Here is a 26,209-nt window from a genome sequence, read left to right as displayed (position 1 = left end):
AGATAGGGATTCTTGCTCAGGATCCTACCAGGCTCATAGATCTGCAGACCACTCAACAGGGTTAACACAGGTACCCAATTTTGATGCTAAATGCACCTAGCAGTAGGCTACAATGTAATAGTGATGGATGATCTGGATCCACGCATTGTAACCACTTGACGACAAATGCCTCTCAAAAATATATTTCGTATGATTAGTGCCTTCCCACGCAGAGTTACTTCCGTGGTTCCCTTTTGTCACTTACTTTGTGCTTTGCTCTTTTTCTTCCTGATTGAAGCCCGCAGAAGATCAGACCCATGTAAATCCTCTTCAAAGCGTTTAGCTTTCACATCATGAAACCATTCTCCTGTGACAAACTTTTTCTTCTTTTCGTCTTTTAGCGAGCCTTGCAATCGTCTGAAGGAACAAAAATAAAGTTAAAATGAAAAATTAATCACCATCCTTGCAGAAAGCACTCAGAGTTTAATTTATTGTTGGGTGGAACAACAATTTATCTGTCAATATATATATATATGTATAACTGTGATATTGGACTACTGGGGGGTTACTTGTTAACCTTGTGTATTTTTGAAGTACTAAAACTCTGCTGCAACGTTTGTAAAGAGCGTGTTAAAATACCTGAAACACTGTCCCTTTAACTGGATTAATGGACTGTAGTCCTTTTTCACTGTTCCAGAGTTACGTTATTTAAAACTAACGAACCCACAGGATATGGCAGTAGATGGCATTTGAGGAAGAGTTATGTTAACTCGAAACGCGTTATGCCTATTTTTCCTGAAAATAAAAGAACACTGTCAAGCTCTGCTGGTGTGGCCCGTGTAGCGTGATGCATGGCGCACGTCTTTTGTGGATGTAAAAGAGATGTCTGACACATCTCAGAACGAGCCCCGACCCACTAGGAGGAGGCACCTTTGTTTGTCAGGGTTTTGGAACTTGAAGCGCGAAGCTTCTTTGAAAAGGTGCCCTCCGGCTGCTGAAAACTACACGAACGGAGTTTGTATTGGAAGGGCCTCCAGGAGGGGCCCGCCCGAACTTGGTGGATGGACATTTGGCGCAGCTAGGGTTTGCCGAGAATTTCCTCTCAGCACAACAGACTTGAGGCAACAATTTGGGAGAAAGATGGAAAACTGCACGAAACCAACGTGCTAGTGAAATTTAAATTGAGCTACCTGACCGAGGTATGGAACTCTTTCCCTTCAAAAGCATGATTTGCACTCGGGACACTATGTACTTATTGGGATTTCACCAAAATCGGCAGTGAATACCGGCATAATGTTGAAGGGCAGTTAAGGAGCATTCTGGGTAATGCAGTCCCTGGCGAATAGACATTAATTTTTGGAGAACTAACTGCAGAGGAAACTGTGATATTGGACCACTGGGGGGTTACTTGTTAACCTTGTGTATTTTTGAAGTACTAAACTCTGCTGCAACGTTTGTAAAGAGCGTGTTAAAATACCTGAAACACTGTCCCTTTAACTGGATTAATGGACTGTAGTCCTTTTTCACTGTTCCAGAGTTACGTTATTTAAAACTAACGAACCCACAGGATATGGCAGTAGATGGCATTTGAGGAAGAGTTATGTTAACTCGAAACGCGTTATGCCTATTTTTCCTGAAAATAAAAGAACACTGTCAAGCTCTGCTGGTGTGGCCCTTGTAGCGTGATGTATGGCGCACGTCTAAAATATACACACACACTAAAATATGGCCATTAGAGACACAGCTTTGAGGTTGATTATAATTGCTGATTTTTCTCAGCTAAGTTTCTGTTTATCTGTTGGTCGTTCCATTAATTTGTTCAACCATCCATCCATCTATCTATGACAACCCATAAACTCAGCCACCCTGCTTACTGGCTTTTTCCATCCATCCATCTATCCATCTGTCCATCCATCCATCCATCCGTCCGTCCGTCCATCCATCCATATTGCTTTCTCTTTTGCTTTGTTTATTCCATTATCACTTTCTCTCTTTTTCTCCCTTTACATGTGGGAAATGGTTATGAATGAAGGACGGCTAAAAGGAAAAGTAAAAATGCGACAACCATCAAACCAAAGATCTTCACCAAGTTTAAATATTTTATATACACCTTTTGTTGAATGTAAAATTCACTTCAGATATTTTTTAATTGAAGGAACAGATTCACAAACCATCTATTGTCATATGTAAATATGACAATAGATGGTTTAAATTTACTATTTAAGTGGGCAAAAGCTTCATTTACTAGAGCAGATTAATTTTTGCAATTCCCAAAATGTGAATTTATGCTCACATCAACATACAAACAATTATCACAGTATGGGCAAACATTATGTGGGAGTAACTTTAAACCCCATAGCAGAGAGTGGGAGTAACTGCGTTGAATATAATGGAAATGTAGTGAAAACCTACAACACCGTGACCTAGTGTTTATTCAGAAATGTGGGTGTAATAGGGTGTGCAATCCAAAACTTCAAAGCCATCAATGAGAATGTCAGATTTCATAAGATTGGATGCTCGAGGCAGATGTGTGATCTTTGATGTAGAGTCTCTGAGCCAATGATGTGAGACCTATCCAGGGGAAGGCGACACTGCTTTAGGGTGAATGTAAGCGTTGATAGAACTATGGCACTGCAGCATTTGGGGGAGTAGATTAGAGTAGGGATGTAGCCTTGGACTTGACCGTGGACAGTATAAATGTGAAACTGGTGTGGGGCCAAGCAGAAGTTGTCCTAATTTGGAGAACTCACTCTTTAGCGAAGGCTGGGCACACTTGTGCCAGAGGGCAATCTTGATACAGGACCTCACAGCTGACCAACTCAGTAAAGGCTCATGGAGTTGCGGATGTCTCAGAGCCAAGATGCACAGGTATGATCTGTAGGCGTCCTTGAATAGAAGCGCATGTCAAGATCCTATCATCCTGCCATTGGGTGGGGCTACACGAGAATCTTCTGCAAGCTTGCTGTCATCATGAATACTAGTTTGGAACCTGTGCTTAACTTCAGTGTTCAAATCCTCTTGGAAATCAGTTCCACTCCAGATTCCATTACAGGGTTTATTAATCAATCACTAATGCATTATGGTACTTGTATGCCTTACCCGATCATGAGTGCTGTAGAGGAGACTTTGGGTGAATCGTATTATACTTGGAACTCTAGCTTACCACATTCAGCATACCCATGTGCTCCCTTGCATGAATCCCTGTCAAATAAAAAAAAATTAGAGTGGATCCATGTTCCATTCCAGATTTTCGTTCTGCCCACTAGTTGCTTTCTGGGACCTCTGTGCACTCCTTCAGACAGAGAGCCGGAGGAGGGACGTTGACTGCTCTAACCTGCACTGCTCTGCAGCCTGCTCACACCTGTTCTGAATTCCAATTACCCAGTGTGGCTGGGAGGAGGGATTTAAGCCTGGCTGCTGCTTCCAGAACTCGTGTTTCTCTAGTTGCCTACACTCCTGAAACCTTCAGAGGAGTTCCTGATATCTGCTACTGGATTTTTGCAGTATCCTGCTTTCCTGTGGCTGCCCTGAGCAGCATTATGTTATGTGTTTTCTTTGTTCCTTAGTCTCAGCTTCCTTTCTAGCCTGGCACCCTGATTTCTCTATTTTCCCTGTTGGGCTTTGGGCCAGGCAATCACTGAGTTGGCAGCGGTTTCCTTTATTTCCTTGTTCTGAATCTCTGTTCTGTCCTTGTTTTGAATTCTTGTGTTATCACATGTACCAGCAGGGCATCACATGTCCTGTGCCTGTTGGGTACATTCTTGAGTTCCTTGTTCTGAATCATAGCTCTAGTTTCCCTGTACCAACAGGGCATAATTTGATCCAGTGCCCGTTGCACAGCCTCGAGTGTCTTGCTCTGAATCCTAGTTCAAATTCCCGGTACCAACGGAGCATTACTTGTTCCAGTGCCTGTTTGGTACAGTCTGCCCTTGAGTCCTGTATTTCTGTTCTTGATTTCTAAAGCCATGTTCATATTCATTGTCTTGTGTTCCTCCTGGTCTGATTGCTGTCTTGTCTGTCCTGTATTCTGGTTTTCTGTTCCATTTCATATTCGGGTCACGGTCTATTGCAGTCCCTATTCATTTACAGTGTGACCTTGGGCTTTGTCTCCATTCCAATCAGGTAATGGAAAGATTTCTGTTGTTGCACACAGGTCCTTTGGAGTCTTACCTGTCTCAGTGTTGTTGACGGTCCACCTTGTGCTCAGTACAACTGTCTCTAAACAGCAGGCCTCACTATGACTTCTCTGTATGACTGTTATAAAGAGCAATCTGCTAATGTCAGTCTAAAGGGCTTTCTCTAAGCTAACAAGAGACCTCTTGTTCATATCCAAGTGCACCCCTTACTTTGATCATACTTTGATTGTCTATATCCTGTCCTCTGTTTAGTAGCCTCAGTTATACTTTGAGTAGCCTGGTATTACCTTGCCTTGCCCCCTTGCTAAAGTTTACCTCTGAATCACTCAGCCCTGCCTTCATTCCATCACACCGCATGGTACAAACCTGCTGAAGTACTGTCTCTTGTTCTGATTCTCATCCCCCTCTCCTCAATGGAGTATGATTTTACCATAATTACTGGAGTGCCCTGATATGCACTAAGACAGCAGATCCCTCACAGACCTTGCTGGAACTGTGTAGTAAGAAAGATAGTGCTGGGTCAATAGCAAAGATAGTCTAACATCACAAAATCACAAACTCTAACATAAAGAACAGAGAAGCAAGGTTAAGCTTCAACAACTGCACTTTAGATGTTTTTGAAATGGTGTTCCTCAAGGTTGAGGCAATCAAGAACACTTGTGACCCCCTACGCTTCCTTAATGTATTCAGCCCTAGAGCTCCTAAATAACTTACAGAAATGATTGCTGATTAAATCACAATGGAAGCAGTGATGAGAACAAGAGTAGAAGGGACGGGGCAAATAACAGATTCATTCAGCAGGTAGAGTCACTCTGAAGGAGGATCCCTTTGTGCGGTTCCAACTCAAAGCTTCAACTTCCAGATAGAAGAACAGTCGATGTGAATCAATACACCTTCAAATTCCTTAGCCATCTAATCAAAGCTGCAACTTAATGGAGTTAAAAGTGCACTTTTCACAATAGCTGTTTCTGTTGAAGCAATGTCTACCAAAAATGGCAGAAGTACAGCAACATTCTGGAAGAAAGGAGGACACCCACCCTATAGAGAGAATAGGGGTTCCATTCTTTATATATTGTTTGGAAATCACAGACATGACCTATCCTGGGGGCACGGCCAAATAAATTAAGAACATAGACAGACATCATATGGGAGAAAACATTCCAGAAAGTGAGGGTGGAAGGTAAAATCAAGCACTCAGTTCAAGTGTTGCAAGAAAAGAAGAGGATTCGACATGCTATTCTCTAAAGTGATAATCTAGAATTTTGGGGGGATCAAACAAATCTTTTAAAGACTATAAACAATTTCATAAGGGCCAAAATATTGGCCCAAAAAATCAATCTTCACCTTGGTCCTAGTTCTACTCTGAAGATCTGGGAAGCTGACAGGGAGAAGAGGCAGCCCACAGCAGTCACCAAGAAGAATAACACTGCATAAAAATTTCTTAGTAATTGAAGAAACGTTAACTCAAGAAGATATTCGTTGACAAGGCATCCAAGATCAAAAACAAGTTGCACAGAGGGTTAGACAGGGAGGGAAGTATCAGTCCATGGATACTCCAAATGTACAAATATAATGCCTATCCAGTTCTGAGGTCAGTCATGATGCCCTCCTACTAACTCTCAGTCATATCTTACAAGACAACATGTAAAACTTTGATGCTGGGCCTGCACAACAGCTTGGTATGTGGAGAGGGCACGATTTCCAGCACACTTTCTAAACAGTTGTACCTGAACTGAAAACACTACTTAGAAAGTTATTGAATGATATCTCTTCTAGTGGCAAAATATCTTCTTAGCATTCAGGGATCCTTGTAAGTTTCCTGGAACAGGGTAAGAAGGTGTAAGATCCTAATCTGATTACATTGCTTAACTAGGACTATATGTTATTAGCCTAACTCATTGCAGCAAGACTTGCTAGTCAAGCTAATATTTTGGTTCATTTTGTGAAAATAGGTTGATCATCATAGTGCGCCATTCCTAAACGAACACAAATTGTTACATTGAAGCAACTGATCTATTTTCAAAGAAAAGATTCCTACTGAAGCTATCCTACTAGATGCAGAGAAGGCTTTGGATCTTATAAGCTTGGAATGTTTATTACCAGTCTGGAAATGTCTCGATTTCCCTTCCAGCTCATTAGGTCATTTGCACGTTTGTAGGGCGACTCTACCAACCATTATGGTCAACTCCACGTGTGCAGGAAAGATTAAAGCCTCTAGGGGTTTCCATCAGAGGTGCCTGATATAATCATTTCTTTGTTTTAATTTATTCAGATGATCAAGGTATCTTCATTTTCCTTTCACTACCAAAACTTTAATTGTATGCTGATTATAACATCAGCGTTTTAAGTCTTATGAGCAAAATACTGAGCATTTATTAAGTCAATCAATCAGTGAACAGTGATAACAGATTGTAAATTCAATTACAAAGAACAGAGGTACTGTTATTTAATACTTATTTAGACGTTTAGAAATGTAAAGAGGATTTCTTCTAACAGTATGATGACCCTGTCTAATATATACAAAAAGAACAATTGATGGACAGAATGCAGAACAATGTCATACATTCATCCCAGTACAGAGATCTGGGCTTAAATCCATCATTTTTTGCTCCCTATGCCATTCCAGTTTGAACCCAGCCATATGCAAATCAGTCTTGACCCTGTGCCCAATGGGAACAGTCCAGCCCGAACTGCCAGGCCAGGTCCTCCCTGAATTGGAAACAAGCATCCTAGGACCGGTTTCAGGGTTTCACCCCTCTTCAGCCAGGATAGCTTGACTCCAGTGGAATGGAGAGCACAGGACCAACGTCTAGGCATACCCGTCCCACTCAGGGTGACAAATGCAAAGAGAACAATAGATGGACAGAATTCAGAACAATGTCATACATTCACCCCAGTTTAATATATACAGAGTGGCTGATTCCTGAAAAAAGTGTATTCAGTCTTTGTTACCCATAAGTACCTAGATCGTCCATTGTGAATTTCTCTTGTACTCCAGAACTCCTTCTGTTTCAACTTTAAGTTCTGCTACCGTAGGTTGGACTGTGAGAAAATGCAGATGCTAAAAAGTACAATAAGCTACAAGCTCATGTCTGCTAGCAAGACATGCAAACTTTGATTATGCAGTTTCTAAAACTCCCCTAAAGCAAATCTTTCATGGAAAAAGAATGTTTATAATAATCTTTCTTTTGTGTCGTAATAACATAAAATTATGCAACACAAAAGTCTATATTTTGTTGTTGTTGTAATTTGAAAAAGGGGCAAGAGTTTCAATATTGGCTAGGGTTAGTTTATTCGCAAGGACTAGCATTGGGATAGTGGTTATGGTTAGTGCTAGTGCTTGGAATAGCATTAGGATAATGGTTAGCATGAGTTTTCAGGCTACGGATATCATTAGTGTAATAGGGATAGGATTAGGATAATGGTTATGGTTAGTGCTAGGTGTTATATCCCGTTCTGCATTTCCCTCGAGCCCCTTGTGTGACGTCTACCTGTCATCGCTCCTGCGCGAGAGCACCCATTGTCACCCTACCCCTTTCTATTGGTTCCCAACGTTCTACCCTTCCTTCGGTTCCACTGCCAACTGCCTAACTGCCATTCTTGTGATTACCTTCCTGACCCACGCACCGCATCTGGTGTGGGGCTGTTCTTGAATAAATCTATTACTGATTCCTACTGCTGAGTACGTGTAATCTACTTCCAACACTAGGGGCAGGTTTAGCCTCATAATAGTAGCTGAGGAGAAAGTTAGGGATGAGTTTAGGATACTGGCAAGGGTTAGTACTAGTGATAGCATTGGGATATTGACTAGAGTTACTTCCAGAGCTTGGTATAGGATTAGTTCAATGACTAGGGTTAATGTTAGGGCTCGTGATAGCATTTAGGACATGTTATTTTTATGTTGATTTGAAGAGCGCACTTTGACCCAGGAGGGTATTCTGGCACTGAGAAGGTGTGAGTCTAGCCAAATCTAGGGCCTAGTGGGACCACTCGAAAAGCCAGGTCTTCAACTTTCAGTGGAATTCAAGAAGTGAGGAGGAGGCTCTTATGTGTAGCGGCGCATATTTCCATGCTTTAAGAGCAATGTAGGAGAAGGCTCAACCACCAGATTTGGTTCTCCATAAGCGTGAGACGTGGGCAACTTGTAGTACGGACAAGTGAAGGTGTCTGGAGCGTTTGTTGAAGCTGATGAGATTGCTACGGTATGCTGGCCCAGTGTTATCTTATTACACAAGCCTCCCAAACTTAAAATACAAACTTCATTCTTTACTATTTAATTGCTTTTATGTCTTGATACAGACATTAATAAAGAAGTAAATGTCAAGCCAAATGAATAAAGCTAACCTTATCTTTAGCTGCTCAATGTTGTATTAATATATCATGCTGTGTTGTTTATTTACGGTGGGCACTCTGAGAATTGAATCGTCTTGCACAAAAGGACACCTTGCTTGCATACAGAAACAGACCGATAGGTACCATGAAACCTACTATGTTTGGAGTATTTTTTTAAGGAGAAAAAGGTTAGGCAGAATTTCGATGCAGGTAGATGGGACAGTCCAGGTTCCTGGTCACTGAATGGCAAATTGTTGTCTATTTCGGGGATGACTTTGACGAATGGGACATGGAGAAGAGTCTGATTGTCAAGGTGGAGGTACTTCGTGAGATTATGAATTGCCATTTTTTCCAGAGAAATGGGGGCTTGCACCCGAGATGCATTTGACGGACAAGCAGGGAAAATGTATCCCAATTTTGAACTTGGTTGACTATTATTGTAATTGCTTCTGGTTTGGTTTAAACACGTTTTATGTCCGCATCAAAGAGTGCACAGCTTTTCGAGGGCTATAAGGGGTGGTTGGGCAAGTCAGTGAATAAATTGTTTGCATACTCCAAACTGGCTTTGATCTGAGTGCTCAGTACAATGGCTTGGATATTAGGAAAACACATGGAAAGATTTGCTACAATGTTACAACTCACAAAAATGTGTTTTGTGAAAATACGCAGTGACATGTAATGGTATTTCTTGATGATGGATGTTACTGCTGAATATATAATATATGATATATATATGTTATATATATCTGATATATATATATATATATATGAACAGAATCTTCATATCAGCAAACTCCTGCAATGAAGACTCGGACCCAAGGCTGCAGTAAGGGAGATTTTATTCAACCTCTCAGGCGACGCGTTTCGAGCAACTTGTGCTCTTGATCACACACCATACACCTGGTCAGCAAACATTTAAATGCATTTTTTTAGTACATGATGCTCCACCTCCATAGTGAATCACATGGTGCATAGATATAGATGAAATACTCATCCACACATCGAATGGTGCAAACCCATACAAACTTACAGGGTACGAAAAACATATATATATATATATATGGGCCGGCTCTCAAGGAAAAGTGTGCTAGAAACAAGTTGTCTATGTATGTCTTCTTTGTTGTTTGTCCTTGAATGAGGAAAAAAGACAAGAGAACCGTTTTGACAAACTTATTTCCTATATGAAATTGTAGACATGTTATATTTACTATCTTTGTCATATTTTTAAAACTTTCATCAAACATGTTTATTAACCACAATTAAAAAATCCGTCCCAGCGACAAAATCGTTTAGCTCACCAGTAGAAGACTCTTTGGGTGTGTCAACCGGTATATTGAGACTTAACTTAAGCTCTTTGTGCCTGCATTGATAGAAGGAAGGACTGTACGGGATTATATTTTAATATTAGAATATTGAGGACTTCTTAAGAGTAAAGTTAAAAATTAGCTTGTGAAACCGTTTGAAAACTAGAAATTATATGTGTAAAATAAGATAGTTCTGGAAAGCACATGTACTAATGTACAAATCTACAAATGTAACACACCTATCATGCAATTGTTGTTTCAAGCACGGATTGATTTACATTACAATTAAAAAATGACAGATTAGTAGTAAATATATAAGAAGTAATTTTGAGCAATAAGTATAGTATTTGTTAAAAGCTAGTCTACAGCAAAAAATTAGAAGTTAAGGATTGCAAGATGCTCCTCGCCTTCCATAAAAAGAAAATTGTCTTGGAGGAAGGATGGTGCTGTCTGGGACTGATAAGTTATCATGCTATAGGAACCTAATAAGGACCTGTTTGGTCACATCTAATACAGACTTTCCAAGCTGCTCCTCAAGGGATAATGCATAACTGTAGTATATTACCCCCTACATTAGTGCCATGATAGACGTGTTTTCAACAATCTTCCTGCTTAATAATTTTACAGCATAAACATGATATAACGTCTGTTAGCTACTTGTGAAAAACATAAGAAAGCAGTTATATTAAGTTACTAGCTTACCCGTCGCGCGTTGCTGCGATCTCAGAAGAAAGGAAATTTAAGGAAACTTGTTATGATAACATTTAATTACATTGTGTCATTTTTATTGAAACTTATTTATTTTAATATGGAAAACATTTTAAAGTGTTGTTTTAATTCTGTTTATTTATTCGAGTGCTTGTGGGTACACAGTATTTTTAGGTTTTTCATCTGGTGCGTACACAAATTAATCGGAAGGTTTTCCGACGTGTGAGCTGGCCACATACAGTTGTCCATGTGAGAAGCACGATTCGCCAAATCTAGTCCACACAGTTGCAGCGATTGTCCTTGTGCTTTGTTGATGGTCATTGCAAAAGCGAGTCGTACCGGAAACTGTAAACGTTCAGTATTGCAAATGCAAAGGAAGTGACCCCACGAAACCAAGAGAGGGGGTACCACAGGTAAGTAAAAGAGACAACTCTCTTGGGTGAATTGTAGATAGGGATTTGTGCACAATTTCATAAACTCATACTTTCACATTCAACCACATTGTTCTGATGGCCCCCAGACCCTACTAGTCAATCAACACATATATGATAAAAATAGCAAAGAAATACATACAAAGGTTATTTTATTTGAAATTCGATTTCTAATTTTGCAGATAAAAACACTTCAAATACATGAATGCTAATATTAAAAACAGTACCTCATAAAGAACGTCTCTGGTGGTATGACAACTGATTTAAAACTTCTGACCAACAAATTGGGTACATCTTGCAGTAAAAACATTACCCCAAGTTTTTCTACATACCACTAATTTATTTCTTATGGTAACTTGACTTTATGGTGTCATGCACTATTACTCCATTTGAGTAACCCAGTAGTTTCTTGGAATCTATGATTTCTATAAAAGCATTCAAAGAGTTGTGCATGAGCCTTCACCAAGGAAGAGGATCCATGCTTGTGCAGTTACCTTTTTCTGTGGGAAGTCAACCTCATTTCACAATGAAGTCTGAATTGACAGACTTGCTCCTTATAGTTTAACAAAATGGCGATACTGTACTGGCAACAATTCAATGATCTGAGGTTATTATTTCCCATTCATCATTAGGCTATGTGGAATTCAACTTTGGTGATACTACAACATCACCTACAGGCTGCTCTGAAACCACTTGAAAATACCCCCTCCTCTTGTCTATTATTGTTCCAAACAGGGATATGGATGTCAACAAGGATACCTTCTGGTTCTTCAAGACACTGCCCTTTTTTGGCTTCCCTCGTGCCAATTTTTAATTAATGATGCCTTACATGCAGAGATATCAGCAGTGTGTTGGCAAATTCCTTTCATTCCACAGACATTTTGTATGTGCCAAAGCTAAGTTGCAAAATGCACAACAACATGGAATGTTTGATTCATTTTTCAAACGGAAATGTGGCAACAAGTAAAATGCCATTCGTGCCCATTCTTGTTTACTACAAGCGTGGAATTATTGATCCATGATGGAAGCATCAATGAGAGATTTTCAGGGTATTCACAGAAAATCCATTTACATGCAATGATGATGCTAAGATGACTTCATTGACTCCTTGTCCTCCTCCCCATCCCATCCCTTACTAACATGATTTCGGTGCACCTGTCAGAGTCCACTACTTGCTTATCTGCCAAATGGCTTGGCTCCTCCTGCTGAGAGGCCCGCTTTAAAGCAGAGTCTCTTGATCCAGTGCCATGATTTGCTGCGGAAGTGAGAGCCTGAATAGTGTCTGAGATCCCTGCTTCTTTCTCTGAATCCTGGGCGAGGAATATCTTTCAGTGTATTGTTTCTCAGGATGAGAGTGTGGTAAATCATATTTCCAGAGGACAAGAGTTCTTATGGTCTGACTGAATAAACATCTTTCTATACTTGCAGGTATCAATGATGCCTCAATTCATGCCTGTTGCTGCCGGAATATGGTGGTGATGTGTGAGTGACTCCCTCCGCCGTGATATCTTGATAGGGCTAGGACGATATAAAGAAGGGTATACCTATAATCACTTGGACCTGGGTGTAGAACAGTATAGAAGGTGGTGGTCCCAGTACTAATTACATCAAAACAGTGTAAATTTATTATTAAGCAAAATAAATAAAACAGAAGAAATTGATAGGTGCTAGAGTGCTATTTAATCACACCAAGCACCTGAAGCTCATTAACCAGAATACAATTTACAAAAGATATTAAAACATAACGTTGGTGTGCCCAACTGAGTGGGGGGAAGGCAGGAAAAAGTGATTTAAGTGAGGTAGTGAGGCAAGTGACAAACACTATACAAAAGGTATCACAATCAAATTGTTGGGCATGTTATTCAATGCCACATATTCATACTGTAGTTCATAGCAGATACATTACACTAATGTGTATAGCCATGTACAATAGAGGGTCACAGTGCAGAAATGCGCTGTTGGTGATACTGGCATCAATGGTGTGTCGACGTTTCGACCCCTGAAACCATGTAGGCTGGTTCTAGTCCTTACTGACCGGGTCTTCCTCAGGACAGAAGTGTAGGTGAGTGCAGAGGGGCACCTAAGGGTAGAATAGGGGGTATGTCAGATCCAATAATTGAATTAAAGACAAGAGAGAATATTCATGTGTTAATTACTGTATTTACCATATCTGAGTATAGAAAAGGGCTGGTAGGCACAATGGATCGTCAAGGACGATAGGGCTTCAGAGGCTCCGAAGGGTGTAGGCAACAGTGATACACACCTGCAAAAATAAGGTGTCTGTCAGAGGCGGCCTTGTGATAACAAAGGTCACAAGACAGTCCAAGAGGTACTCCAACTTACTTAGAAAGAGTGGAGACATTCCATACAAATTCTTCAAAGCAGTGGCAATGCTGCTAGATAAGCCGTGGCCAAAACATTGGTCAAATTGGGGAATTAAATCACAAATTTCTTCCAGGGACATGAATCAAATAGTCTAAAATGAAAAAAAGGGGGAGGAGGGGACAATCAGTGTATGGACCCAGGTTAAAACATCTGAGGTTAGTAGTGTAAAGAGAAACAGTGCCTAGTGTTAAAAATGACTGTTTACACATGTGGGCAAATTCCGATTAAAAACTCATTCTAAATGGGGAAGCCTAGGGAGATTTACTCGTGCTTTCATACCAACGAATCCAAATGGAGCTGGCGTTTACGTCTCTACTGGACGCAGTGTTCATGCAGAATAAAGCAAGCAAACAGTGTGTCACAATGTGCTGGCTGGGGTTATGCCGAATTCAAAACTCCTGGTTTTGTCAAAAGGGTGTCTTCGTAACTAACGGGTCGTTGTACCTTGATGTACCAAGAAACAGGGTGACGTGGTGTCATGCCGGTTCAATGTAAAAATGTGAATTAACCACGCACGCAGCTGGATGCCGAGATACCAGCCCACTGACGTGCAAAACTGAAGTCAATGTGGGCTCGAGAATGAACTACAAAAGCGCCCGACAATACACAAGGGATAGAAATGACTCACAAAAGCCAGCTGTTCAAAATGCGAGCGAAAAGTGAGTAGTTCAGTGCTCGCTGCGGGCTCAAAAGTGAAGTGACACGCTGCCACTCGGTCTCAATCTAAAACATGACTCATACAAAAAACATTATAACGTTAGCCTGTATCATGACCAAGAACCCGTGTGCGGGGTGTATTGCCAAGAATAAGCAATCTTCTTTGCTGGGTATGCATTCTGACGAAAGTGAAGCCTAAAAACGCACTTACCCTAGTTGTTCAAGAGTCCTGCATCGGTCGGGGAGCAAGCCGCTTGTGTGTGTGCCCTTATTTATGTTACGTGTGAGGCACCAGAAGCCGCTAGATGCCTTTCAATCAATACGTAAGGCCTTGCGTTGGAAGAAAGACTCAGACTAGGGAGTCAAAAGTATTAAACTATTGTCAAACAGGGGAGAAAATATTACTCTATTAAAAGCCGATGTGATTTATCTCTGTGTATTACACCGCCGTCAAGGACGGAGCAATAGGGGTACAAGACACAACAGCATACAAGTCAGAGATCATGAGGCAACTTCAGGATGGGGTGAGTTACTCTCTGCTGAGATCAGACCCTTCCAAAGATTTGGCTGACAAAATCCTGAACATCACGTCTGAAGCCCACGAGCTTGGCTTTTTAAGTAAACTTGAATTTGATTATCTCAACCAGAAACATCTATGGCTGCCTACCATTTACACTCTGCCTAAAATTAATAAGGATATACAAAACCCACCTGGACGCCCTATTGTATCCGGGTCATTACTCGAACCCTTTTGCAAATATATAGATTTCTTTTTAAAACCTATTGCTGAAAAGACTGAAGCATACTTGAGAGATACCATGCAAACGATTACCCTGATTGACCAAAAACCTTTCAACCCAAATGAGCAACTACTGGTAACATGCAACATTGTATTATTATATACAAGCATCTCACAGAAGCCAGCATTGGAAGTAATGAGAGAAGTCCTAAACCAACGATCGGCACCGATGAGAGTGCCTACCGAATTCATCATAGCCCTATTGACTATTGCAATGAGGAAGAATTGCTTCTTCCAAGGAAGCTAATATATACAAACAAAGGGCGTGGCTATGGGGCAGCCTTTGCCCTGGACCTAGCCATTATCTACATGGACAACTTTGAGAGATTACATATATTTAACAACAACTCCTTTTACCATCAGGTGGATCTATGGAAATGATACATTGACGACATGCTGTGTGTCTGGAAAGGTAATGCAATTGAGCTGGGGCACTTTCACCAGTGGCTAAATGGATGTGATCAGGATATAAAATGTACGATCCAATCGGATGCCAACGAGATAGCCTTCCTCAACATCAACATTTGCTGTGAGGACAATAAATTATTTACTGCGCTATACCGAAAACCTGCTGAACGCAACTCTCTCCTAACGTATAACATCTATCACCCACGCGGGCTGAGGGACAACCTGCGGGTGGGACAATTTCTACGAATTTGCAGAAACTGCACAAAGAGGCCAGACTACATGGCTGAATCGGAAGACTTGAGCATCGGTCTGATGAGTAGAGGATACCCAAAAAGACTGGTGAAGAGAGCTCGGAAGAGGGCCTGGGCCAACCCTAGCGAAACCTGATTGACCCCAAAGGACAAGAAAGATACGATGTCAGAAAGAATAATCTGTGTCACAACATCCTCTAACAGAAGCAACGCAGTGAAGAAGATAATAAATAAATATTGGAATCTGGTAGCAACCGACATTGACCAACCCAACCTACCAATGCACTCCTTCAAGAAAGCCATGAGTGTTAAAGATCATGTTGTACATTCTTTCTTGGAGATCCCGACAGTACCCACAATCCAATCACTCTGGAACTTACCACCTATGAAAGGACATTACAAATGCGGACATTGGAAGGCGTGCCTCACTACAATACCAACCAAGACATTCACTCACAAACAACACACTATCGTGATGCAGTCCTTCACCAATTGCAATTCCACAAATGTGATCTACGGGATAGTCTCCCCATGTGGTTCTCTGTATGTGGGGCAGACACAACAGAAGATTAAGGCCAGGATACTACTACATCAAAGTAGAATCCGCTGCTCCGTCATAAGTGCGCCCCTAGTTCAACACTTCACTCAGATGGGACATAACACGGATCAGAAGGAATGGTTGGTGATGGAGAAAGTCGAATTGGGACCAAGAGGGGGCGACATTGCTTCAATCCTAACCATCGGAGAATAAAAATGGATGGTACGTCTGGACACGATTGCCAACGGCTTGAATGAATTGGACCCCAGCAATGCCCAACTGGCATGTCTCAGTATGTGTTTTGGCTACGTCGCACATTTCGAACGTCTTCACCAGTGGCTATGATGTATTCTTCTTTTGAACCATGACATGTGAGGAGTGTAGAATCAGATATTCCCTGTAACACTGACCCACTCATGATTATACTTTGATTGTAGATCTCTCACACATTCAATACCACCCGTGCCAATCTACAATACGTTCCATTGACCAACTTACTCTATATTATCGATTCATTGTTTTATTTTGAATTATGAAATGTGAGGTGATTCAATGACTTTCATTACTGCTATTGCCACCAAACGGCCATCACTGTTGCAAGATGGATTCTGTTAACCAATAAGTTTTATCCCTACTTTGTCACAGAGTGACAAAGTAGGGATAAAACATATTGGTTCACAGAGTGACAAAGTAGGGATAAAACATATTGGTTAACAGAGTGACAAAGTAGGGATAAAACATATTGGTTAACAGAATTGGCTCCCTATTCCCTTTAGGGTGTCTTTCAAACTCCTTTGCCTCACTTACAGTGCCCTCATGGCAGGCCCCTCTGATGCTCTTGGGTCTCTGCTTACCCGCTATGTACCCAGCAGATGTCTTCGCTCTCGAGAGCTGAATCAACTGGTAGTCCCTCGTTCTAAGAAGGTTAGATGGGGGAGTAGGGCATTCTCCATCTTGGCACCCCAATTATGGAACACACTTCCTTTGGAGATCAAATCTCAGCCCTCACTGGATCTCTTTAGGAAAGCCCTTAAAACTTGGTGTTTCATTAAAGCCTACCAGTAAGTTCCCGACACATGGTTGACTCAGCTAGATATTGAGCTAGGCGCCTTGACGCCCACTGGGCTAAGTTGCGCGGTTACAAATCACATTTCATTCATTCATTCATTCAGTGCACTAAAGCCCTGTAAGGATTCGTTTTCTCCACATTTATGTAACCTTAGAGGTGTTCATAGGCTTGGGTGTGCATACGTGTGAATTTCAACAGGTCCACTTTTAGAATGTTTTCATTTGCCCACGGCTGTATAATGTACAGAGATAAATTATATAGGCTTTTATCTGAGTCACAGTGATAATTACCTCTGGATGTGTTTCTCGACTTTGTCACAAAGTACTCTGAAGCTCTGTAAGAATTTGTTCTCCCCACATGTATGCAACCTTATAGGTGTCCATAGGCTTGGGTGTGCATATGTGTGAATTTCAACATGGGTATCAGGCGGCAGCATCCAGATAATTTTCTTTAACCAACTCAGAATGGTAAAGCAGATGGCTGCCACCTTGTTTACTTGACACTGCATGGTTAGACCATTGCCTACGGTGTGTAATACATAGAGATAAATCACATAGGCTTGTAATCGACTAATAGTGATATGTTCTCCCCTGTTTGACAATAGTTTAATACTTTTGTCTCCTGAGTCTGAGTCTTTCTTCCAACACGAGGCCTTACGTATTGATTGACAGGCATCTAGCAGCTGCAAGACGCAGGACATCACGCGGCTGCTGGTGCCTCATAGGTAACATAAATAAGGGCAAACACACAAGCGGCTTGCTTCCCGACCGATGCAGGACTCTTGACCGACTAGGGTAAGTGCATTTTTAGGCTCCACTTTCATCAGAATGCATACCCAGCAAGGTAGATTGCTTAATTAATTAATTTATTTATTTATTGAGCTTATAGAACACGACAGCTACCCAATGGGTTTCCAGGCGCTAAAAAAAGACAGTGAGCAATTGAACCAAAAAGATACCTACGTACTGGAGATTTATAGATTGAACAGCCAGGTCTTGATAGCTCTGCGAAATTGGACATAGCTGGTCTCTGTATGGATGTTAAGGGGAGAGAATTCCAAAGTTTTGGACCTAGAAAAGAAAAGGACCTACCACCCATTCTAGCGAGTCTGCATTTAGGCACGCTAAAAAGCCTTGAGATGAAGATTGGAGGCAGCGTGCAGGAGTGTAGGTGTGGACAAGGGATTGAAGGTAACTGGGGGCAGTGCCCCACTTTATTTTATGCATGTAACTCAAGGTTTTAAATTTAACCCGGCTCGCCACTCTCAGCCAGTGTAAGTCACGGAGGCGCCCCCTAATGTGATCAGTTCCGTGACTTTTGCATAGCAGTCTCGCAGAGGTATTTTGAACAAGCTGGAGACGTCTTGTTACTCCCTTAGTTGCCCCTAGATAAAGGACATTGCCGTAGTCCAACCGAGAGGTTATCAGGGCATTGACCACGGACTTCTGGGTATCAGGCGGCAGCATCCAGATAATTTTCTTTAACCAACGCAGAATGGTAAAGCAAATGGCTGCCACCTTGTTTACTTGACACTGCATGGTTAGACCATTGTCCATGGTAACCCCCAGGTTACACACATGTTCTGATGGAAGAGGGAGGGCACCCATCTCTGATGGCCAATCCTTAGAACTCCAAAGGTCTTCCTTTTGTACCCAGAACTAAGACTTCTGTTTTCCCTCCATTCAATTTGAGCAGGTTTTGGTTCATCCAGTTTGATATTTTCTTTAGGCCTGACTGGAGGAGGGAGGTGGAGGCTTGATCCGAATGCGATAGGGAAAAGAAAATCTGGGAGTCATCGGCGTATGTAAACAGAGTAAGACCTTCTTGTTCCGCGATGTAGGCCAGAGGGTTGACATATAGATTGAATAGAAGGAGGCTAAGAATCGAGTCCTGGGGAACTCCATAAGGAGACGCATGGATATTAGAAGTGGCAGTGTTGGAGTAAATTTGGAAAGTCCGGTGAGCAAGAAAGGATGTCAGCAAGCCCAGAGCCAGGCCGCCGATGCCCATAGAGGCAAGGGATTTTATGAGTATGGTGTGAGAAATTGTATCAAAAGCTGTGCTGAGATCAAGCAGAATCAGCGCAGCTGTGTCTCCTCTATCTAAAAGATGCTGAAGGTTTTCTGTGACGCCCAGCAGAGTTGTTTCAGTGGAGAACCCAGGGCGAAAACCAGATTGGGAAGGGTGAAGTATATCATTGGCCGCGACGAATTGGGCAAGGTGGAAATGGATATGCCTCTCCAGAAATTTGGAGAAGGCCGGTAGCAGAGAGATCGGACGAAAATTAGAGAGAACTTTAGGATCAGCAGTGGGCTTTTTCAGAAGGGGAGTCACCATGGCATGTTTCCAGCTTGCCGGGACTGTAGCACTTTTTGGTGAGAGATTAAGGGTTTTACAAATCGTAGAAAGCTGCAGAGTGTCCAGTAATTTGAGTATTGAGATGGGTAGTGGGTCTGCTGGTGAGCCCGATTTCACTTTACCTAGAATATCAGTAAGTACTTCTGGATTGATGTCTGGCCAAGAATTTAAGGAATCATAAGTAAGGAGTGGATGGTAGGCAGTACAGTGATTTATGCTATTCGGGCTGATAGCCTGCAGCAGCTGGGGACTATTGCAGTTCTGTTTCGATATATCCAGATAGATATTTTCTTTTTTCCTTGTGAAAAACTGTGCAAGTTCTTCACATTGGTTGCTATTCAGGGGGGTGGTTTGGCTATGGTCTGGGAGCCCGCTAGATCTTTGACTAGACCAAAAAGTGTTTTGGATTTGTTGGTTGCTTCTGCAATAGTCCTGGCAACCTAGCTGGCCCTAGATAGGGTGCAAGACTTATGGTAAAGCTTCAATTCTTTTCTGTAAGCAGCACCTGATGTGAGGGAGTAGTCCTTTCTTCAGGTACGTTCCAACCATTTGCATTTGGACTTATCAGCTTTTAGCGATTCATTGAACCAGAGTGCTGGAGATTTATGGGCTTTCAATTTTTTGTAAGACAGGGGAAGACAAGTATCAATGGCCTCAGTGAGCCAAATGTTTATCTTAGTAGATGCAACTTCCACATCGTCTTTGTCACTAAAATCTAAGGGGAGATAGGTATCTAAGACATGCTTTCCGAGTTAATGTCTAGTTTTTTCCAGTCTCTTTTGCAGATATTTGATGTCGCGTTTGAAGGTAACAGGGCAACAGGGGAAATGAGATTAAATTTGGATAACAAATGGTCCGACCAGTGAAGAGGCAGTGCGGGAAAACAGTGTATATGGGGAAGGTTGGAAAATATAGGGTCGAGAAAGTGGCCACCTCTATGCGTGGGACCACAGTTATGTAGTGTGATGTTCATAGCCGCAAGATCGGCAATAAGGTTTTTGCCTGCAATGTTTTTAGAATCTTCAAAATGTATATTAAGGTCTCCCAAAATCAGAAAGTTGCTGGAATTCACAAGTATCGAAGCTATAATGTCCGAAAATTGGGTTGCCACGCTTTAGCAGGACCGGGAGGTAGGTAGACTAATAGGCCTGTGAGGGTGAAATTTGGGTGAAGGGCTAGTTTAAAGAGAGCAGCCTCGCAGTTGCTCAAGGTGATGGATTCAAGCATACATTGAAAGTTGTTATTGAAGATTATAGCAATGCCCCCCAATTGTGTTAGGTCTATCAACCTTGACAATGGCATAATTGGAAGGCAGGGGTTCGGCAATGTACGGACCCGAGCTATCATGAAGCCACGTCTCAGTAAAAAACAATGCTCATCATTTAAGAGATCGTAAATAAACCTTTTGTGCTTCGGTAGTGAACGACAGTTGAAACTGAGGAACTTGAAATTGGGGGAAGACTTACTGCTAGGTGCATGGCGACGACATAACTGGGGAGTATCCAGGAAAAAAGTGCAGTTAGTACAAAGACTGGGGCCCTGAAAATCAACATGAAGAATGCTGCAGTCATGGTTCTCCTGAGGTCTCAGAGCATAAAGTTGAGATGAGGAGTAGGTGAGATACATCGTGGGTTTTTGAACAGGGGATGTGGCCCCTGGGCCGGCCTGGCGCGGACGGGCGCAGACACGCTTGCCTTTGGCGTGCCGCCGGCGTGCCCGCTGCGCGCGTCCGCTGCGCGGCCGGGTGATGATGGTCATTTCATGCAGATGAGGGCGGTAGGGGCCAAGTAACTGGACTGCAACCCGGAAACTTTCCCCAAGATGGCGGCTTACCCTGGATGTACCCCGCGGCAGCGCCTAATCGGCTGCGAGTGGTCAAGTGCGGTGATGAGGTAGGTAGGCTTGTGCAAGAGTGACACAAAATAACACAGTTTTAAAAGCAAAGATTAAAAATGCGGCCACTAACTTTCCAGGCTTCCGCCTCAGGAAAGAGCAAGCTGTCTAATCAGCGCGCAAGGGTCTTGGAGCGACTTATGTGCAGGTGAGGGCGATGAGGGCCAAGCAACTGGACCACAACCCGGAAACTTCCCCCAAGATGGCGGCTTACCCTGGATGTACCCCGCGGCAGCGTCTAATCGGCTGCGAGGGGTCAAGTGCGGTGATGAGGTAGGTAGGCTCATGCAAGAGTGACACAAAATAATACAGTTTTAAAAGCAAAGATTAAAAATGCGGCCACTAACTTTCCCGGATTCCGCCTCAGGAAAGAGCAAGCTGTCTATTCTTAATCTTGGCTATACACCCCGCACACGGGTTCTTGGTCATGATACGGGCTAACGTTATAATGTTTTTTGTATGAGTCACGTTTTTGATTGAGGCCGAGTGGCAGCGTATCACTTCACTTTTGAGCCCGCAGCGAGCACTGAACTATACACTTTTCTCTCGCATTTTGAACAGCTGGCTTTTATGAGTCATTCCGATCCCTTGTGTATTGTTGGGCGCTTTTGTAGTTCATTCTCGAGCCCACATTGACTTAATTTTCGCACGCCAGTGGGCTGGTATCTCGGCATCCGGCTGCGTGCGTGGTTAACTCACATTTTTACATTGAACCGGCATGACACCACGTCACCCTGTTTCTTGGTACATCAAGGTGCAACGACCCGTTAGTTACGAAAACACACTTTTGACAAAACCGGGAGGTTTGCATTTGGCATAATCCCAGCAAGCACATTGTAACACACTGTTAGCTTGCTTTATTCTGCATGAACAACACTGCGGCCAGCAGAGACGTAATCACCAGCTCCATTTTGTCCGTTGCTATGGAAGCACAAGTAAATCTCCCTATGCTTCCCCTTTTAGAATGAGTTTTTAATTGGAATTTGCCCAAGTGTGTAAACAGTCATTTTTAACACCAGGCACTGTGTATCTTTACACTGCTAACCTCAGATGTTTTTAACTGGGTCCATACACTGATTGTCCCCTCCCCCCTTTTTTCATTTTAGACTATCTGATTCATGTCCCTTGAAGAAATTTGTGATTTAATTCCACAATTTGACCGATGGTTTGGCCACGGCTTATCTAGCAGCTTTGCCACTGCTTTGAAGAATTTGTATGGAATGTATCCACTCTTTCTAAGTAAGTTGGAGTACCTCTTGGACTGTCTTACTCGGTGACCTTTGTTATCACAAGGCCGTCTCTGACAGACACCTTATTTTTGCAGGTGTGTATCACTCTTGCCTACACCCTTCGGAGCCTTTGAAGCCCCATAGTCATTGACGATCCATTGTGCCTTACTTTGGGATGGCTCTGGTATCACAAAATCAGGTATCAGACCTCTACCCCTAGGATTTTTTTATCCTCCCCCCCAGATAAGAACAGGATTACTTCCCGTCCCAATTGTTTTAGATGGGAACATAACATCAGCCCCTACCCAACATGCTCACACTACCACTCAGTATATAAAAGACGCAAATATCCCTTCTTGTAGTACAAACTATAACACCAGTTTAACATATCCACCTCCTTGCACACTACCCCACTCTCTAATTTAGAAGAAAATGACTGACTAATACAAAATGAGACATCTGTAACTGCGAAGGTCGCTGTTAAATCTAATCAAATATGTAGAATAGTGAGTTGGAACACGGCAGGTGTAAAAGGAAAAATGGCTAATGATATTTGGATTAGCTACTTAAAAACATTCCATATAATAGCCTTACAAGAAACCTGGGATCATCAAAACAGTTTTTCCCTGGATGGTTATTCTCATTTCCATGTTCCAGCTAGGAAAAATGGGTCCGGAAGAGCCAGAGGGGGATTAATTAGCCTGTTCTCCCTAGAAATAAAAGGTTCGCTCACAAAATTAGACATGGGAGGTCATAATTGTTTGGCGGTAGAACTCCGGGCACTTGACTCCGGTAATATCTTATTTTTAAATTTTTATAACTCCCAAGACACAGATAATAACCTTGGCTTACTAGAGGAGTTATTATTATTATATAGCAGTAAGTCTAAATCCTTCGAAGTGATTCTAATGGGGGATCTGAGCATACATCCATGCGAAAATAAATGTGGGAGTGATTTGTATGAAGGACCACAGCTTTCAGCAAACCCTCACTTCCAACACACAAAACAAGGGGAGGATCTAGAAAATTTTCTAGCAAACCAGAACCTTTATGAATCAGGGTGTAGCGAGGTAGGACAAAGGATCCCCACTTTTAAAGGGAGGGATGGAGACACGGGCACAGTCATTGATTATATTTTTTTAACTTCCTTTATGTTAGGTTTGGTTTTTAGGTACTTTATAGAGGTCTCTACCTTCAGCGACCATAATCCCGTGATAGTCGAACTAGCAGCGGTGGGTGCATTGACTTTAAGATCTGACCCCAAAAGGTCAATAAGAGAGGTCACATCAACGGACCAAGGTAGGAAATTAAAATGGGGAAAAGTTGTCCCTGAGGCCTTTACAACAGAAATTTTAACGTACGCAGGGGCCGAGATAAATATATGTTTAGATGATTCAGGACTTGTACCAACCATAATACATGCTTTTGATGTTATTTGTGCACATATAAACCAAAAGTTGACAGTTAGGGATAAACGCAAACCTCATAGGGAGCACAGATGGTTTGACAAAAAGTGTTCTTCTGCTCATGCCGCACTCCTGAAATCCCTGAAGACAACTCCACGGGATAAGAGACTGGTAGCCCAAAATAGAGCTGAATACAAACAAGCTGTACTTAACAGAAAAAGGGAACTACGGGATGAGGCGTGGACTGATTTGCTGTCACCTGAAGTCTTGAAAAATAGCTCCAGATTTTGGGAAGTTATAAATCAGCCACTATTTGAAAACAATGTTAACACTGTGTTAGACTGTAACATCACTGATGAGGCCTGGATCGCCCACTTTGAGCAAATATATAGTGTCCCTCAGAGTGGAGATAATACCAGGAATTATGCCCCTAATTATGCTGTACAGCGCTTGAGGTTTGAGACTGAAGAAATTGAAAGGTCCATTGGGGAAATGACTAAAAATAAGGCCCTCGGCTCGGATGGGGTACCTGCGGACCTGTTCAGAGCCGCCCCCAAATTATGGGCTAAAGTCCTAACAAACGTTTTTAATTCTATAGGACAGGACAGTATCCCCTCTACATGGACCACATCAATTATCGTGCCAATTTTTAAGAAGGGGTCTAGACAGGACCCTACATGTTACAGGCCGATTTAATTGATCGACTCCTCTGTAAAAATCTTGGGTCGGGTCTTATTGCATAGATTAAATGATAGTCTAGCTGATAGAGGTGTCCTGTCAAAAACTCAGTATGGTTTTAAAGCTAAACATAGTACTATAGATCAATGTTTGAATTTACATCTTTTAATCAACAAGTATACTGTGGCAAGGGAGGGGTCCATGTACATGGGGTTCATGGACCTCTCCTCTGCATTTGACTATGTAAATAGATCCAAACTCTGGAATATTCTGCTCGAATTGGGGGTAGATGCACCGCTAGTGCACTTCATAGCAGAACTGCATACAGACCTCACGGCCAAAATTAGAGTAAACTCAGATGGCAGATGCACTAAGCAATTCAGGTCAGACAGGGGCGTCAGGCAGGGGTGCATTATGGCACCCTTGCTGTTTACACTTTATATAAACGCCTTAGAACAAACTCTAGGGGAGGTTCTCGCAGATAGTCCGCGTGTGGTGGAAATGGTTTTACCTGTTCTACTATACGCGGACGACGCGGTCCTTATATCACAAACCGGGGTAGGTCTACAAAAACTGTTAAATAGCTTTGGCTCCTTCATGCAGAACCTGGATTTAAAAGTAAATGCCAAGAAATCCCAGGTCCTCATTATAGGAAGAAGTAAACCAAAAAACAAAGCAAAAACCTTCTTTTGTAATGGCGAAATGGTTTCTAGGGTCCCTACATTTCCCTACCTGGGGGTGGTCTTTGATCAGAATGGCACCTGGCGGGCACAAAATCACAGCCGCTCGGTGGCATTCACAAGAACAGTCTCAGGGCTTATGGGGTTTAGTAAAAAATTGGGAGCTAAACCGATAAAGGCAATCTTAAAAGTATATGAACCTAAATGCCTGTCGGTTGCAATGTATGGGTGCGGAATTTGGGGTTATACTAGAGAAGAGAAACTCCAATTAGTGGAGAACTAGTTTCTACGAAGTATACTCTCAGTTCCCCAATCCACCCCTACTTTCTCAACCCACACAGAACTGGGACTTGGGTATATTTCTGAACGGATCAAAATCGCACCCTTGATTTACTGGCTAAAAATATGGGTGAATGATGAGATCCCTCTAAATCACTCAATAATCAAGGACTGTCAGACACTGGATAACGCACATAAAATCCCCTGGTTGGCATATATAAGAACTGGATTCCAGAGAATAGGGCGCATTGGCTTATTTACATCCCCAGAAACTATAACTAAAAAAGATATTAGCTTAACGAAGAAAGCCCTTTTGGATCTTTTCTCCTTAGAGCGGGAAGGGATAGAGATGGGAAAAATCAGGGTAAGAGAAAATTATGCACTGGTCACCTGCACAGGGCCGGAACCGTATCTGGTCACAGTAAATAAACCCTATCATCGGTTTCTTTTGACCAGATTCCGGCTCAACCTTATTCATTATACGCTGGGTGTATATCATAAATGGTGCTCCCCTGAACAAGCAGCCCCTTGCTCTTGCGACAATTTCTCACCTCAAAATACCCTACATTTCCTAATGTTCTGTGAACATTTTATTGAGTGTAGGAGGAAATATTTGTTGCCAATCCTCCGAGAGGCAGGATTTTTACAAGTTAGACCGGCATTAGTGTACCTAAAACAACTTGGTTCAC

The 26,209-nt window shown here is 42.2% G+C and overlaps 1 protein-coding gene across 10 annotated transcripts in view; it reads right to left on the bottom strand.

Moving 5' to 3' along the window:
* The window catches only part of LOC147718541 (synaptotagmin-like protein 2), a 684,078-nt gene that overhangs the window by 410,481 nt on the left and 247,388 nt on the right, over positions 1 to 26,209 (bottom strand). For all 10 annotated transcript variants that reach the window (XM_086918473.1, XM_086918472.1, XM_086918471.1 and 7 more), the window contains one exon: positions 245 to 396. In XM_086918473.1, the coding sequence (XP_086774599.1) occupies positions 245 to 396 (152 nt within the window). The remainder of the gene's footprint in view (positions 1 to 244; positions 397 to 26,209) is intronic.

Source organism: Lissotriton vulgaris, chromosome 4_1, assembly GCF_964263255.1.
Source record: "Lissotriton vulgaris chromosome 4_1, aLisVul1.2, whole genome shotgun sequence".
NCBI lineage: Eukaryota > Metazoa > Chordata > Amphibia > Caudata > Salamandridae > Lissotriton > Lissotriton vulgaris.
Note: the sequence above shows the minus strand (reverse complement) of the source record. Positions and strands in the feature narration are given on the sequence as shown.